We start from the raw sequence: 16,372 nt of genomic DNA, 5'->3' as shown, positions 1-16,372 counted from the left end.
TTGTGCTGAAAGGACTCGGGGGAAGAGACAGACAATTAGCTCATTATCTTTATATTCTATCTTTTAGTGATTTTAACTTTCTCACAACTATTTCAGTTGTTTTTTTTTTGTTGTTGTTTTTTTACAGTATTGTAAATATAAACTGTTGAGGTTATTGGACTGTGGCTATTGTGAGGCCAGAGGTTATAGTACACCTATATACACTCCTGACTAATATGATATGATGATGATATAGGTGTCTGTGGAGTCTGTGCATGATGGGAAGTACCATTAAGAGTGACTACAGGGAAAATAAATATTTGACCTTATTTCACTTGATTAAATGTAAATTAATCTTTAACCTTTATATGCTGATATCACTTCTGGATGTTTTGTCATAAAACTTGCCATAAAAACTATAGACCACCCATTCCTTTTGGGGGAGCAAACTTACAAAATCAGCAGGGGATCAAACACTTATTTTCCCCACTAAACTAAAACCAGTGTTTATAGAGGTTTAGGGCATGTACTGTGTCAGTGTATTAAAACTGTTGATTGAATGTGTACTTTGAGGGATTCCCAGACAACAAGTAGCTACAACAATTGATTGAGTTTCCAGACTATTTGTCACTTCTGATTACAGTTTGCCTGATCCGAGAACCATTTACTTTTTCTGTTTAAGGGCTTTTCCTTCAGTGACTTACAATGTCCAGCTGCTGCACTGTTAATGATCTAGACTAAGACCTAAACAAATTGTTAGATATTTCCATAGAGGAAGCTGGGGCTTGTCACTGAAGTTTACTTGAGCTAAGCAGCAGGTGGACTGACCAAAATAAACAACTCATTCACCACAAGCAAATATAGCAAGACTGATGATGGTGCATGACATCAGGGTTTGCATGCTCCACAGATACTGTTGATTTAAATCCCCCTCATTTCACTTAGAAATCAATTAATCAGCACGTCCTTCAGCACCATGGACAGCTGACACAACAAGCCCTGACCTGTTCCAAGGATGTTTTAGGAAGGGAAACACACTGATGGTTGTCAACCTCTGAGGCTTAATTCACTGAAGTGATGCTTCTTTAAGTCTGTGTGTAGTTCATGTAAACCAGTTATCAGTTATTGAAGTATAAAACTTCAATTAAAGACAGCATCATTCTGACGAAGCAATGATACACGCTGCCTTTGCACGCTGTTTAAAAGTCTCCCTCCCATCAGCAGATAACATCTTCAGAAGCCATTGCTCATACCGCTATACAAGCTAACGCAGAGGCTAACTGGGCTAATCCGTAGCCTTAGGGCGCATATTTTATCACTAACCCGCAGTGTAAACACTCCTACAAATGACAGGTGAAGTCAGACAGTGAGGCGAGCTAGCTGCACCCCCGCACCCCCTCACCTCTGCGCCTGGTTGGCTGCCTCGCAGCGGAGCAGCTGTTAGCTCCTGTAGCCGCCGGAGGCTCGCTGCTTTCTGGACGGACAGTGACGCTGCGGAGCCGTCAGGAGGAGCAGCGTGTAACACAGCAGCTCGTCCGACTGTCACGTACAAGGAGCCGCTGCTACATGAAATGTCAAACCAACTAAAGTGGGAGAAACATGGCTATAGTTAGCGTCTGGGAAACCACGGACAAATGCGGAAATGCAAAAGCTGGTGAGAAGGGGACGCTCTGCGTCACGTGACGTCTTCACGTATTGTGACAGCTTGAGAATTAACCCTTTGTGAGCCTTCAACTTTTTGGTGCTGCAGGTCTGGACCATAGACTGTAAAGGTCTGGACCTATTATATGGTCTGGACAGGTGAAGTACGTTACTGTATGTGTTTGTGTTTTTGATTCAGACACCATCTCTTCTGTTTATTCTGATTTAGAGGTGCTTTTTAGACCGCGGTTACCATTCTTAGTTATCATTTGCACCACCTGTAAATCAAACACATCAATTATTGATTTCATTAGTTGCTGTGTTGCTTCAATCACAACAATGCCCTCAGAACTTTGGCATATCTTTATGTTGTTGCTTTTTTCACTATAAGAAGATAGATCAAAGATAAGATCAAGCAAATTGGTTACAACTGAATTCTATAGCTTGAAACCATGCAACACTTGAAATTCCTTTTTTTCTACAGTAGGCTGATGCTACTGTGGTTCTTATTGTGACTATGTACGCAAGACTACACTGCTTCAACTAACTGTGTGGCTGCTTCTGCTGCTGCTACTGCCCCCGTTAACCTCTGTTAGTGCTCATGGTCCAAAACAGATGACTGATCAATACTGAAACCCTCAAATCCTCAGAGCCATTCACAATAAAGAGATAAGCTGCAGCAGAGGAGAGAGTCTGGGTCTTGGAGTAAACACAATGAGGATGGAGAAAAGTAAAGTAAAGAACTCTAACTGAACAGGAGACTGAAGTTGAGAAAAACAAGTCCTGCAGCTGGAGGCCTTGGCACCCAGCTTGTGAGGCTGATCGTTCTGTTTTTTGTTTTTGCCTACTGTGCTCTCTCTCTCTGTACATGGAAGAGTCCCAGCAGCCAGAGGCACAGGAAGAGTTGAACCAGGTAGAAGAACCAATGCAAAGATTTTTTTGATTTTGATTTTGATTCTTTTAATGACCACACAGCCAGGCTGGTGGAATTTGCTTCCAGTACAGCTCATTGGTACAGGTTCCAAACATATAACATGTATAGACAAACACACAAACAAACAAACTGACTCTTGACCAGCTGATTGTACCACTGTGTAAGTGTAGCTGAGTTCACTTCACTTCCACCACTTACAGTTTAGTTCTTTATCTCAACCAAGGAAAATACATTTTTCATTTGTTTGCAGGTTTACATAAAAAGCACTGAGCTGATTTGCACCAAACGTCCTGGAGTGATTGGCTGTGTATAGTGCCCATCCAATTCTATTGTCAATCCAGGGTCCTTCATCACTTTTCTCAATACTGCAAGGTGGTGGTTTTTCAAAAAAACAAAACAAAACATTTTTAATAGTAATAAAACAACATTTTGACCTTTATGTATAAATCAGACATTAATGGTGGTTAGATCTATGACTTTGTACAATTTGGGGCACATCCAGATAATAATCTAATCAATCTTGTGTAGGATTGTCTGGCTTTGGTTGACGTAAGCACTTGAGTGCCACTCTATTTCTTCATAATTTATAAGTTTCATGTTACATAAAAGTTGTTTTTTAAAGCTACAGTTAAAGCAGAACCTGACAAATGGTTCATGTGGTAAGTGCAGGTTCTACAATTGTAAGACAGATGAATGTCTCTATCAGCCTGTTTAAAGAGAAGGAACCTAAATGGAAACACAAAGGGGAAATATCTTGTGTGATGACAAACTTATTTTTGTAATATATGTGGTTAACCATAATCAGATGAGCACCTATGATATAATGTAAAAACCTGCTTTTGATAATTTTGTTAATTATATTTTTAAAACATATTTATGTTTTCTGTTGAGCAGTGGATGAGCTGAACAAGATATTGTTTAAGTGAAAATGAAAACTATGTCGCTTTGACTGCACAACAACTGGCTGGATTTGCTGTGAGGCAAAGACATTCATGCTTCCCTCAACTCTTCATACACTACCATGATCATGCCTAAATGTAATTTTATCAATTACCAAAAATAAAACAGATAAAAGACACTGAGTACTAAGAACACTTGGTTATGTTTTTTTAATTCAGCTGACACAATTCTTTGAATGAGCTGACGGCAGGATCACAAAAGACAGATGTCCAGCATGTCATTTCTTATTTTCTTTTTAAATGACAATTCGTACAAAACAAGAAGCGTAACAATGATCAGTCTCAGCCAGCTAAGGCAGTCATGTGGATCGGTGATATGACAAAATCTAAATACATATAGTAAACATAAAAAACAAGAATCTTTGGCCAGAATCTGCAGACCTGTGGTTACTTGAATCTAACTGACATTAAGGTCAAGCACATTTCCTGTTTGATCACTATGGCACGCCTCAGCCATGTGAAAACCCTGGAAGTAAATTATTATGAAAAAATGAAGAATTGATATTTTCCCAGCTTCAGAGCTGCTGTTTCGGCGCTCTCACCACAAACTCCCTGAGATCTTACTCCAGTGCCTCCTCTCCTCCCTGCAGACCGTACACTGTACGAGTCATCAGTCACTACTGAGCGATGCTCTGGGATACAAACACCACACTCTGATTCTGCTGAGAAGCTACAAGATTCGCTTCTTTTCTCTGGACCCAAGCACTTCTCAGATTGAATGAAGCAGAAATTCAGACCGACAGCAATTACTTGATGTTAAGCGGGTGGTAATAGGCACTTGTTTTTTCCACTGGGGGCCGAAGAAGCTCTGCAGGGCTACGAATCTTGCACTTGCCGTACGGCCAAACTGATACATTACCATTACAGTACAGTGAAAAGTTACAGTATTGTTCTGTGAGGAAATAATTGGATCTGTTCCCTCTGGCTGCTTGACTTGTCTTTGGTTTACATGAGAGCAACTAAAAATAAACACCTCAATAGACTCGAATAAGATTTCTAAATAATGTAATGTACACCTGTTGGGCAGCTGTGAGGGAGAATGAAATAACCAGAGTGAAATGCTGTTTTGTTTCACTTCAGTGTTCATACGGTCCAATTTCTGCTTGGAAAGCTGCACTTTTTAATACTTTGTAATCTCAGGTTTTCATTGATTTCTTCCTCAACGAGGTGTGCTGACTGGGGCTATTGAATATTCACACTGTCTGGTTATTTAGAGATTGGTTGATGCAGCCTGAGGCAATTTTACAAAGATGCTGCTTATTGTGTTGTTTCAAGCCTAATGATAACCAGTGACTGATTCAACAATATCATCAATGTGCAGGAATTCAGCATTTTATAGGGTACGGCAGGACGCATGTTATTTTCTGTTATGTCAACAAGTCCCACTAAAAGACCAAAATCAACAATGGGCAGGTCCATCTCTGAATACTCTCTGACCCCCCTGCCTCAACAGTGGCTCTGTTTTCCAAAGCCCATTTATTCGCCTGAAAATTTAAATCTTTAAAAACACCTAGCATTGTCAGGCTTCATTTCTAGTTTTATAAAACCATTGCCAAGAGAGCTAGCCAGTGCATTTCAGCTGCACACTTGTCAACAGCAGGACAGTGAATGTGGGACTGAGTCAAAATAAACATGAGTTCATTATAATGAAGGAACAACACTGGAGCTCTACAGAGTAATAAGATGGACCAGGTGCTGTCAACACATACAGTTGAAAGTAAATTGGTTCATTGTTGGTTTTTGTCATTTCATGTTGACTTCTCATGTGTTATTTCTAATCTTAACTTACAGACATTATGTTTGTGTTGTGGTATTGGCTAACATTCGCATCAATAGCTGTTTACTTACCAGTCTTGGGAAGAGCTTGAGTCATTGTTGTGTTTACAGTACAAGTAGTTATAATATGTCCTCCAGGGCAGACTGGACACCACAGTGTTTCTGAAACATGACCACATGGTCCAGGTGAGAAGAAGCAAAACAAAAGTGTTGCTTTCCACCTCTGGAGAGTAAAGGAATGAAGTGTGATGCTGAACCAACATTTCTCCTAGACTGGTGGGTAAGGAGCTGTTAATGCTAAAGCTAGCTATGTGGCAATAACAAAACTTACAAGTTTTGTAAAGTCATGTCATGTAAAGATCATGAAAACATTATACCTGAGGTGTGAAAAGACATTATACCACTATAAGGAACTGTAAAAACAATGGTGTTAAATTTAGTCTCACTGTTGACAACAAACAGCAACACGGATGAATAAGATAAGATGTCCACTTAGATTTTTGGATTAAATAATGTTGGTCTAAGAAAACACGATCAGCACCTTGATAACAGTGACACCTCTGAGTTCACTTGCTGTACGAAAGTAGTGGAAGTACAATGAGAGAATGTACTGGCCTGGTCACATACAGCCAATGGGACGACAGTAGCTGTGTCCTCATCCAGAACACATTGTTAAGATGTGAGCTGGAACAGTCTGACTTTTATATACACAATGGGCAGGCTACATCAGAGGCCCTGAATACATAACAAAACTCAAACACAGGAAAGAAAACATTGTATATAAAAAAGGATAAAAAACATACATTTTTAAATTATTCAATATAAGATAAATGTCTCTGTAAACAACATTGACTTCTCCTTGAAAGAAAAGGCTGGGTGCCGTTGTGCCCTCTCATATTCATAACATGGAGTCACTCAACTTGAGAGATCAAATCCCCAAACAAAACAGGAAAAGCAAACGACGTCCTCAGATATTGGAGGATATGTTCCAGGTGACCTCTTAGTGTCCATGTTTCAAACAGAGGTTTGTGTCCTGGACCGGTGAGTCCTTTGGGACGGCACAGCTCTATACCACCTCTAGCTGAAACACACAGGTCCGATAGTGAAGCCAAACTGATGCGTGATGTTTCCGCCTCCCATTAGGGCCAAGTCTCTCAGAGGAAGCAGCTGGAGATCCTCAAACTCGAACACAGACTCTCGAGTTTCAGAATCCGTCTCCTCTCCAGGCTGATACACAGGAAACACAAAGCAGATGTTTCACATATAAATGTTATGAATAATTACCAGGTTTGTAACTTATGAACATTTCCATGATCTGTTGATAATTTTTTTTAATGAATTGCTCATATGTTCTACATTATATTTGAAAACATTAAATAACCCGGTGTGACACCTTCTCTGCTCTATTCATGGTATAACAGAATTATATTTCCAGTGATGCCAGAGGATACATCCTGGACTATTTTTTAAAAATTTCCATAAATATGATGTCTGGGGTGGCTGTTGCTCAAGGGGTAAAAGTGGGTTATCCACTAATTGAAAGGTCAGTGGCTCCTCCAGTCTGTGTTACAGTATCCTTGGGCAAGATATTGAATCCAAATGGCTGTGATATATAAATGTGTGTGGAGTGTATATATAAAGTGCCTTGAGTGGTGAGAAGATGAGAGTTATGCAAGAGCTGTTCATTTACCATTCAACCTCAAATCACCACAGCTTCAGGCCCTTCCACCCATTTTCATAGCAACTACTGCTATTAATTAGAAGCTGATGATAATAATAATAATAATAATAATAATAATAATAATAATAATAATAATAATAATAATAATAATAATAATAATAATAATAATAATAATAATAATAATAATGAAGAACTGTTCTATTGACGTGTAGTAATGTTGTCACTATTTGACTTACTATTATATATTTGGACTTGAAGCTTTAGCTTGTTTTTTGATATATTTTAGTAAAATATGTTCTGCAGAAATGTGGAGAGGTGCTGTCAAAGCTTCTCTGATTAAAAGGGTTTGAGTCAGAAGAGAGAGCTCATGTCTGTCAGTCAATACATGATCGATATATCCTCTCCTCTCGCATCAGAGATTTAACATTAGTAGCATGACTCGTGCTTTCTCAAAGCTTTGAAGAGTAGAGCTGCAAAAGATTTTGTTTTTACCATGCAGTCTTTAATTTCTCCAAGGTAACTCTGCTTTTTTGTGTCAGTGAGAAACTTGATGTCTCTCTGTGTCTGGCCCAGTCTGTGTCCAGGGTGGCAGGAGAAGGTCACTTTCTGGACGGCAGTGGTACTGTGTAACCTCAGGAAACGCATCTGGACCACATTAGCACCTGGATAGTAAAACTGTGGAGAAGAATAGTAGTAGTAATAATAATTTAATATATTATCAGTTCATGGTTACCGATCAACAACAACAATACAAAACATATAGGTTCAAAAACAAACACTGATGAAAAATGAACAAATTGTCATCACATTAATAAGACAAAAACAGAGCCGAGAGGTGAGAATGCTTGCAAACACAGACTATACAAGCTATATACTGTGATATGTTAGTTTCCAATTTTTTAGATCTTTCAGACTGCCCCCAAATGCCTACTTCAAGTATTAATCAGTGTTTATTTTGGTACAGTAGTTCTCTCCAGAGAGATCCACCCACCTGAAAGCCCTGCTCCAGCCTGCTGAGCCACTCAAAGGACTCTTCCTCAGAAAATTCCTCCAACCAAGCTTTCATAGGCAGCTGTGAGCAGAGGGGAAAAGGACACATTTTTAAATCTGAATGCAAGTCTCATTTCCACGTAAGAGACCTGTGAACATCAGTGATGCGCAGGCAGTGGCTGGTGAACTCTGGATTAGCATGCAGCTCAAGCACGATCCTGAGCTAAATTGGCTACATTAGAAAAAGATGCATCCACTTCACACCGCCCGTCAACAATTCACATTATCTTGAGGTGAATGAGTCAATGTTCTCTGTGGTATTGACTGCATTACAGTGGAGAGGGTGAGAGGTGAATGTGTCTTGTGTTTTCATCCACACTGCAGCACAGAAAAGGAGAACGGGAATGATAGCTTGTATTGAATATTCAGACGCCCTCTGAATGACTTTGAATGCTTCATTGCTCCTGCTCCACAGCAAGGGAATATCTTCATTTTCATACACAAAACTAATAATTTTAGGTATTTTAACTGAGAAACAAAGCAAATAGTTACTGAATTCCTAATAAAGCCTGTACACACCTCTAGGTAATTAAAAATGGAATCATACATTTAGTAATAAATGTCACCACTTCCTGCCTATTATACATACACTCTACATTTATTCTACTTACAGACTTATTTGGTCTAATAATACATTTAATGGATTGCGAAGTGAAAAGATGTGAGATCCTTCAAGCTCATTGTACTGGCACTTTTCTGGACAGTTTACAGTTTGCCTGATAGATTTGATCTTCTCCATGATAAATATGATATCTATCTCTTATCTATGCTCCCTATGCCTTTGATTGACTTGTGTGTACTCCCATTTGTTTGCTGTTTTTACTGTTTTGTTGTTTAAATTAGTTTTCCTGCAAACAGTTTGCAGCTAATCAAGCTACTCAGTGTATTGCTACTTAGCTTTAATACAACAGTCTTGAAAACCACTAATGTATTGTTAGACTAAGTGAATATCATTTATTCTATTCTCTTTACTTCCACCCCTGTGGATCTATGTACTGTCTGTTTGCAAGATTAAATACAGTGTTGCCCTTCCTAATGTGGATTAATCTTGAGCTTGTTTCTTCTTGGTATAAGCATCAAACACAGTAAAATGTAAATGGTGAAACTAAACTGCTCCAGTCTTTTGGATTTTTCAGGACCTTTGGTCTTCTTGATGTAGATCATCTTTCCTGATATTAATCACTGTGTTTTATCGTATACAGTTTAAGGACCAAAATTTTATATTCATGGAAATTTGGTAGCGAGTCCTGACAACTGTAAGGTGGAATAGTGTTTGCTTGTGGTTGTGCAGGCATTTCAATGTGCGTGTCAGGCAGCAGATCCCAAGAGTGACAGTGGCAATGCTGTCCAAAAGACCAAGAATAAGATTGAATTGAAGTCATTGCTGCAGATGTGTTAGTCAACACTGTGAACATGTGAGCTGACTGATAATGCATCGAGTTGAGATTCAGGTCGTACAACACAGCTGTGTGAGGTTAGTGGGCATGTCATTGATCCAGAGGTGCAATTTCCTGTGGCCCTTCTCTGGTGATGTCTCCATACCTGAGAGTCTCGAGGGTGGAGGCAGGTCTGTTTTGATGTGGAGGTGAAGCTGCAGTAGGCCAGCAGAGCGTCAGCCGAGCTGCCCTGGTTGGGGTCGATGTAATAGATACCTGCAGAGAAAGGTCAGTGAAAGCTTAGTGACAGGGATCAAAGTACTGTACACCACCCTGACAGGAGGACCTGAGCAGCCACTCCAACATACAGGGCTAACTAAAGAGAGATTACAGATGTTCAAGTGTATTCAAAGCAGGTGAAAACTTTACATACAGTATTATTATGTAGGCAAATGTGGAGGAACATGATAAGTGGAGAGGATTGTTTTTGAAGGTCTAGGTCCAAAAATGTAACAATAAACTGTTGAAAGTTAGAAAAAGTGCAGGGATTCTTTGAATATCTGATGTTTAAGTGTACAAATCTGCAGTAAGTAAAAAATGTGCTGTGGTGCTCTAAGTATCCCACTGGTGTAATGTGTGCTGGATGTGCTGCTACTGGGGTCGATGAGAATATTCACAAATAATAAAGCTGCTTTACTCTTTAAGAATGGAGTTTATCACTATCAATGTCTAGACAGATTTCAGGGAGGTAAGGCCACAGTTGTTACCAGGTGGATTTATTGTGTCAGATAAGTAATTTCCACAATAAAATCAAGTGTGGATTGGTGTTACTGTATCTGATTGTCTCTGGAACTGACCGCTGCTGTATTCAGGGTGGCAGAGCCAGAGCTCCAGGCAGCTGGTGGCAGGATGCTCCTTGCTGCCGTCGGGAGGATCCACCAGCAGCCGGAGCTCCTGCTGCAGGGAATCCAGCAGAGTCTGGATCAGGGGATAGTTGGGCTTATCAGCCACATACATCAGGTCCTGGACACACAGACAGAAACACACAAGTGTTTTCATTTCATGTTTTATGAGAGAATGTTTGTGTCTTTTTGACTTGGATGGAAAACTGCAATAACTAACTCGCCTTGAGTTGAGTCAAAGTCATGTTAAGTGACTGTCCTGGAGGTCCGGGGATGCCAGGTGGACCCTACAACACAAGGTTACACCACCATGAGATGTAATAACATCGATTTAGATATTCAAAACACAGGATGCACATTTTCACAGTTTTTCAATATAATGTTCAACAAATGACATTCAAAATAATGATGTCACTATGAAAAAAAAGAAACAGAAGCTGGTCAAAATTTAATTTCAGCAAACAACCGGACACATGAGAAGTGTGACCACTGTGCTAATATCATATTTAATTGAAATCATTTCTAGGAATTTGTATGTTGTGTTTTGAAAGAGGTTTACAGCAACTTGATAAAATAAAATAAAATATGAATTTCCAACCCTTCTGTGTTGCCTGACTGCTATAAACTCACCGGGAGGCCCCTCCTGCCAGGCAGACCAGGCAAACCTTGGTATCCTTTCAAACCCTGCAGGGAGGAGAGTGTGAGATGACCATGTGATTCTGCACAGTGATGCCACACTATATGAAAATACTGATACGAAAATAAAAACTCCTGCAAAATCCCATTACAGTCCAACACCGACTCCACAGTGTGACAGCTCCATGATTATGTGCTATCAACATAAACCAGAATGATGTTGATGTAAAAAAAAAAAAAGCCACAGAAGTGTTTGCTCCAGATAACACACAGAGAGCTGAAGTGGAGGGACAAGAGAAGTTGAGGATTTCATACCTTTAATCCAAACAAACCCTGCAACAGAGAGAACAGCACAAGAAAAGGGCATTAGCATGATTTTTCACCGCGACGTGCATTTATCAACAAAGAGCTTCCGAGTCCTTTTATCTCCTGCATTACGAACCCATCAGCCACGGCTTCACACATTTTATAACCCAAGTCAATGGATTCTTTTCCCGCAGGACACAGTGGGTTGAACATAGTCATAATGTGTTGCTGAACTGTGAAAGATTCAAGAGACTGGCAGATGATTAGCTGGCTGATAGATAGCAGTTGCTACTTTACAGGAATGACTGGGTTTTGTTATAAAACAATAACACTGCCATCACATGTTCCATTTCTCTGCCGTCTCCATTTTGCAAACACAATCTAGAAGAAAGTATAGAGAGAGATGATCTGCTGATTTTAAAATACTGAATATCCCAGAAAAAGAAAAAGGTTCTGCATGAATAAATGCTGTGTATCCAGAGGGCATTACACAGCTGCAGAGGTTTTTCCAATGAAAGTAACAATATAAAAAACAAATTGAGAAGCAAACTAGTGGTTACAAACAAATGAAAACAGATACGACGGGTGGCTACAATAACAATGTAAAATAAACAAGTCTGTGAACATGTACTGTATGCTATTTTACAAAGTGGATGAAAACCTACAGGCAGTCCTGGCATCCCTGGTGTTCCCCTCCGCCCTGGAAAACCAATACTCCCCTTAAATAAGAAAAAAGAGGAGCAGAACATCACAGCATATTAATGTCTACTAAAAACTCCGGCCTCTAATCACAAATTTGGAAAAGAAACAGACAAAATACAAACTTTACACTGCGTACCTGCTCTCCCTTTGGGCCCAGTGGACCTGGCAACCCATCAGGACCACGAATTCCCTGAAAAACAAACAGCAAGAATGACACAGAAGTATGTGGTCCAGTTCTTGTCTTAAAATTCTGTTTCTTGTTCATCAAAATATTTTAACCGCTCCTTTCAGGACCACCTCTTCATGAGCAGACTTCATTATTAGCATAATTAACACCACTGATGTGGCCATATAAGGCTTCCTCTTCCACTCTGTTTGTGGGACTGTTTCAATCAGAGATGTCACACAAGAGTGAAGTAATCTTCACACAGCCTCAAAACTGCTGTCAGAAATCAGAACATACACATTTATCAGAATCAGTAGTTAACATTACATCTCTCACTAATGTGTGATTGAAGCAGTGTTGCACTGTGATAGAAGATGTAACTAACTGGATGAAGGGAGAGAGAGAGAGTTTATTGTAATTTGAGAGAAAAAGGTTTGTTCTTGCCTCCGTCTGATCCAAAGCTGTTTTAAAACAACTATTTTCTGACTTTCTAACAATGTTCTTGAATAGGATGAATTATTATCATTAAGATGGAGGTTCTGTACTACCTAAATGTCTTTATCTTTTTAACATTCAACGTCATGTCCTCCTTCTGTGACAATAAATTTCATCATTATGCCTCTTATCTGTGCAAACAGGTTTCCCAGCATCTTCAAGGTGCACTCTCAAAAGCTCATCGCTGAAGATGACCTTCTTGTTTTCTTGGTCTGTAATAGCAGGGCTAGGATTTTCTGGAAACGTGTTCCAGCTGTGGCAGGGAAGGGCAGGACCCTGTATCCCACCCAGCCTGAACACGGTGCCAATTATTGTTGCTATCCTATTCCATACAGATACGAATATATCTATTAAACAACTGAAGGGTGATGTTTGTTGTTACTTCTATCTGCTTGTCAAGAGCAGAGCCATCACTGTCTTCATAATACAAGAGGTTATAATATGCTGTCAGAGCAGCCATGTCTTCAGGGCAGGCTGGAGGATACAGTGATGTGCTGTCAGGAAGCAAACAGATGGACCACGGCTGGCTGATTTAAACTTATGCTCCGATATGAGGTCAGGTAAGATTCTGTCTACTAGTGTAATGAAGGTCCGTGGGTATAGCCACAGTCACGAGGTACCAGAGAGGAGAAGTGACAACGTGTGGCGGTTAGCGGTACTGAAGTTAAACTCACTCATCCATAAAAGACGTGCAAACCCACTTGCCAAGAAACGGTTTGTATCGTCACCCGCGGTGCAGGAGACCCGGATTCAAAACCCACTCAGGGAAGGCCAGACAACACCGATCACACTAGTAAGGATCCCTTCATTAACAATCAATGTGCAACTTTTTTCATCATCTGCAAATTACAAATCTCTCGTCAATATGGTGTTATGGTGTTATGGTGTACATTTAATCTCACAGTTTGTCTGTCCATTTTCTCAGGCACATTAAAAGGGACTGGATTAAAGAAACTGATTAGGGGATTTTGGATGAGTTGTGGGAGAAAGGGTTAGATAGGATCAATGCATGTTCTATTAATGCTAGACTTCAGCTTAATCACTTTAAAGTCAGCCATTGTCTTCACAACCACAGTGAATAGAGGTTCTCCCTCTATCTCTGCTACCTGCCCTGATAAGTGGAAGTGAGGTGACAGGACCCTAGGTCTTTGTCTCTGGTCATTTCCCAGGCTCAAGAGTTTTTTGGACGACACTTTTCATCTGCACAGCGACATGTAGAGCAGACAGTTAATCCCCGACTGTCTCTGGGTGATAATGGGTTGCTCCTATGACCCTACTCCACTCCCCCACCTGCATTTCAACAAGCCATCAGGTTTGGTACAGTATGGTCACAGCAAAAAGCCTTATCCAGAGAGTGTGTTTTTTTTCCCAGTGTGCTGGATAACAGTAAATAAATCATGAGGACATCTCACACCATTTAGTGTTTAATGGTCCTGTTCCTATCCCAGCACAGTGACTGTGTAAAAGATGACCCAACAAAACCTGGTACAACTTCATCGCTTCAAAATAACTAAAAACATTCTCGGCTCATCAGTCACACAAGCAAAATAATAGGCACAACCCACTCTCCTCTGTAGGAAATGACAGTAATATGAGTTACACAGATATTTAATGTATTTCTGTTTACATACAACATGTCATGAGGAGGTGGGGGGCATAAAACATAATCCTAAATGTCAGCCATATCAGTGTCTCTTGGTCTCTTCCTTACTTTCCCGCACTGCCCATTCTCAGAATTAGGGCTATATATATATACTGTATATAAACTGAGAGAAAAAAGTGATTAACCTTCTGGGACACACATTCAATACTTGTCAAAATGATGAAGATGTTTGTAATGCAGGGTGTTTGTATATTTGCATGTGTTCTCTCAGGGCCACTGTATCCTCTCCTTTCCTACAGTTGTTGATAAAGTGATGTCATGAACATTGGCTGGTACTTTATCATCACACCCACAGCCCACCCAGAGCTACCACATTAACTATCACTGCTATTATTATTTGATTTTGCAGACTTTATGTTTATCTCCTTATTAACACAATACACCTTGGCAGCGCCTACCTTCATGCCATCACCTCCAGGTGGTCCTGGCAGCCCCATGTCTCCTTTCTCACCCTGAGGAGGCAGATAACGCAGTTTCATCTCCACAATAACAAACTGTTCAAATCTGCTGAAACCAAACTAAACCCAGAGGGAACAAACACATTTTATGAGCTGAGGCAGCTTTCATTAACGGCATTTTTTATTTCTGCTTATTAACCCCATCAGTTGTAATCCTTCCATGCGTGTTGCTATGACAATCAGAGCAACATTAAAGCTTGACATTTAATTATGAGTCACTCCCAGGAAGCAAATAATTTACCTTATTGGTTCTGATACTGTTGTCGACAACTAGTTGCTGTTTGTTTCATGCTGTCTGTTGTGTAGTTGCTGTTTTACAAAGAAAACCCACACATCTACCTGATAAGCTGAATTACAGATCTGTGATGAGGTATCACATATTTAGTATTTGCCTCTTATTGATTGATTTTTATCTTCATTTTACTGTTTTTCTATTATTTTTTCCATTAATTCTTCTCAAATGCAATTGTCTTTAATGTTTGTATGTGGTCATGCAAATGTCATGCAATGAAGGATCTTTTGTTGGTTCTCGAATTAATTCCGTTTTAAATCTCCTGGGGATGTGTATGTATGTAATGGCATCACAGTATGATTCAGTGCTTGTGCTTGATGGAAACTGGAATAAACTACATTTACATTTGAAGTTAATGTGTCTTTCAGAGGAAGAGATTATGGTAGAAATGGAAGCAACACAAAACATGGTGTTTTAATGAATCTAAATCACTATTATTATTCCAGGAGAAATCAAATTAACCTGGGTCAGTTTCAACTGATTGAATCCAGTAAGATCAGGCTGAGGTGTCAGTGAATGGAGACATTTCACTGAATCTGTGTGATGTTGTATTTATTCTTGTTTACCTCTTTTCCCTTTTCACCTTGATCCCCTGACTCTCCACGTAACCCAGGGATTCCCTTGGAGAGAGAAAATAAATACATGTATCAAGTACAGATCAATTCACAGTCTGATAAAATGCATCTTAATTGTGAAATTCATTGCTTTGTTGAGGTCTTCTCTCTAAATCACAGAGGGAGACAGGCTGCTGCACGGACAATGTCAGGCTAATGTGTGGATATGTTCAGCTATGACATGAAAACAGATGAAGTGATGTTAAGTGAGTAAATAAATTGACTTACGATGAGACCCGGCCACCCAGAGACGCCTCCCAGTCCGATGTCTCCCTTTTCGCCCTGAACAACCGAAACACAATCTACTGTTGACTCATACATCATAATTACACTGAGTGTACACAAAGCCTGAGGTGCCATTTCCATATATCCCACCTTTGGTCCTCTGTCTCCCCTGGTCCCCCTGACTCCAGCCTTCCCTCGTTTCCCCTGAGGATGAGTTTGCCATGTTTTTCAATGAGGCAATCAAAAGCAAGACACACACACACATACATACGAAACAACCTAATATTTAATGTATGAATCGGTTCATGTCTTTCAGGATGACTTCTTTCTGGCCACCTTCCTTTATTATCCCATGTACATCCCATGTACACGAAGACATGAAGACATACAGTATGTCTATATGAAAATTCCTGTATTCAACACTAAATGAAAGCTCTTCTCCACAAATTTGGATTCTTATAGTAGATTAATCACCACTGTGGATTTCCTACAACGCTGCATTTCATTATTTAGAAAG

At 39.9% G+C, this 16,372-nt stretch overlaps 1 protein-coding gene across 1 annotated transcript in view; it reads right to left on the bottom strand.

Moving 5' to 3' along the window:
• Window positions 1-6,366: 6,366 nt before the first annotated feature.
• LOC310994289 (uncharacterized protein) overlaps window positions 6,367-16,372 on the bottom strand; it is a gene marked incomplete at both ends in the record, with an annotated part of 113,653 nt that continues 103,647 nt past the window's right edge. The window contains 10 exons of the mRNA XM_083982931.1: window positions 6,367-6,516; window positions 7,962-8,042; window positions 9,563-9,672; window positions 10,254-10,419; window positions 10,523-10,585; window positions 10,929-10,982; window positions 12,079-12,132; window positions 14,665-14,784; window positions 15,859-15,912; window positions 16,006-16,059. Of these exons, the coding sequence (XP_083839057.1) occupies window positions 6,367-6,516; window positions 7,962-8,042; window positions 9,563-9,672; window positions 10,254-10,419; window positions 10,523-10,585; window positions 10,929-10,982; window positions 12,079-12,132; window positions 14,665-14,784; window positions 15,859-15,912; window positions 16,006-16,059 (906 nt within the window). The remainder of the gene's footprint in view (window positions 6,517-7,961; window positions 8,043-9,562; window positions 9,673-10,253; window positions 10,420-10,522; window positions 10,586-10,928; window positions 10,983-12,078; window positions 12,133-14,664; window positions 14,785-15,858; window positions 15,913-16,005; window positions 16,060-16,372) is intronic.

This window comes from Trachurus trachurus (assembly GCF_905171665.1).
Source record: "Trachurus trachurus genome assembly, chromosome: 12".
Taxonomy (NCBI): domain Eukaryota; kingdom Metazoa; phylum Chordata; class Actinopteri; order Carangiformes; family Carangidae; genus Trachurus; species Trachurus trachurus.
The sequence above is the reverse complement of the archived record's forward strand: the minus strand, read 5'-3'. Positions and strand labels throughout refer to the sequence as shown.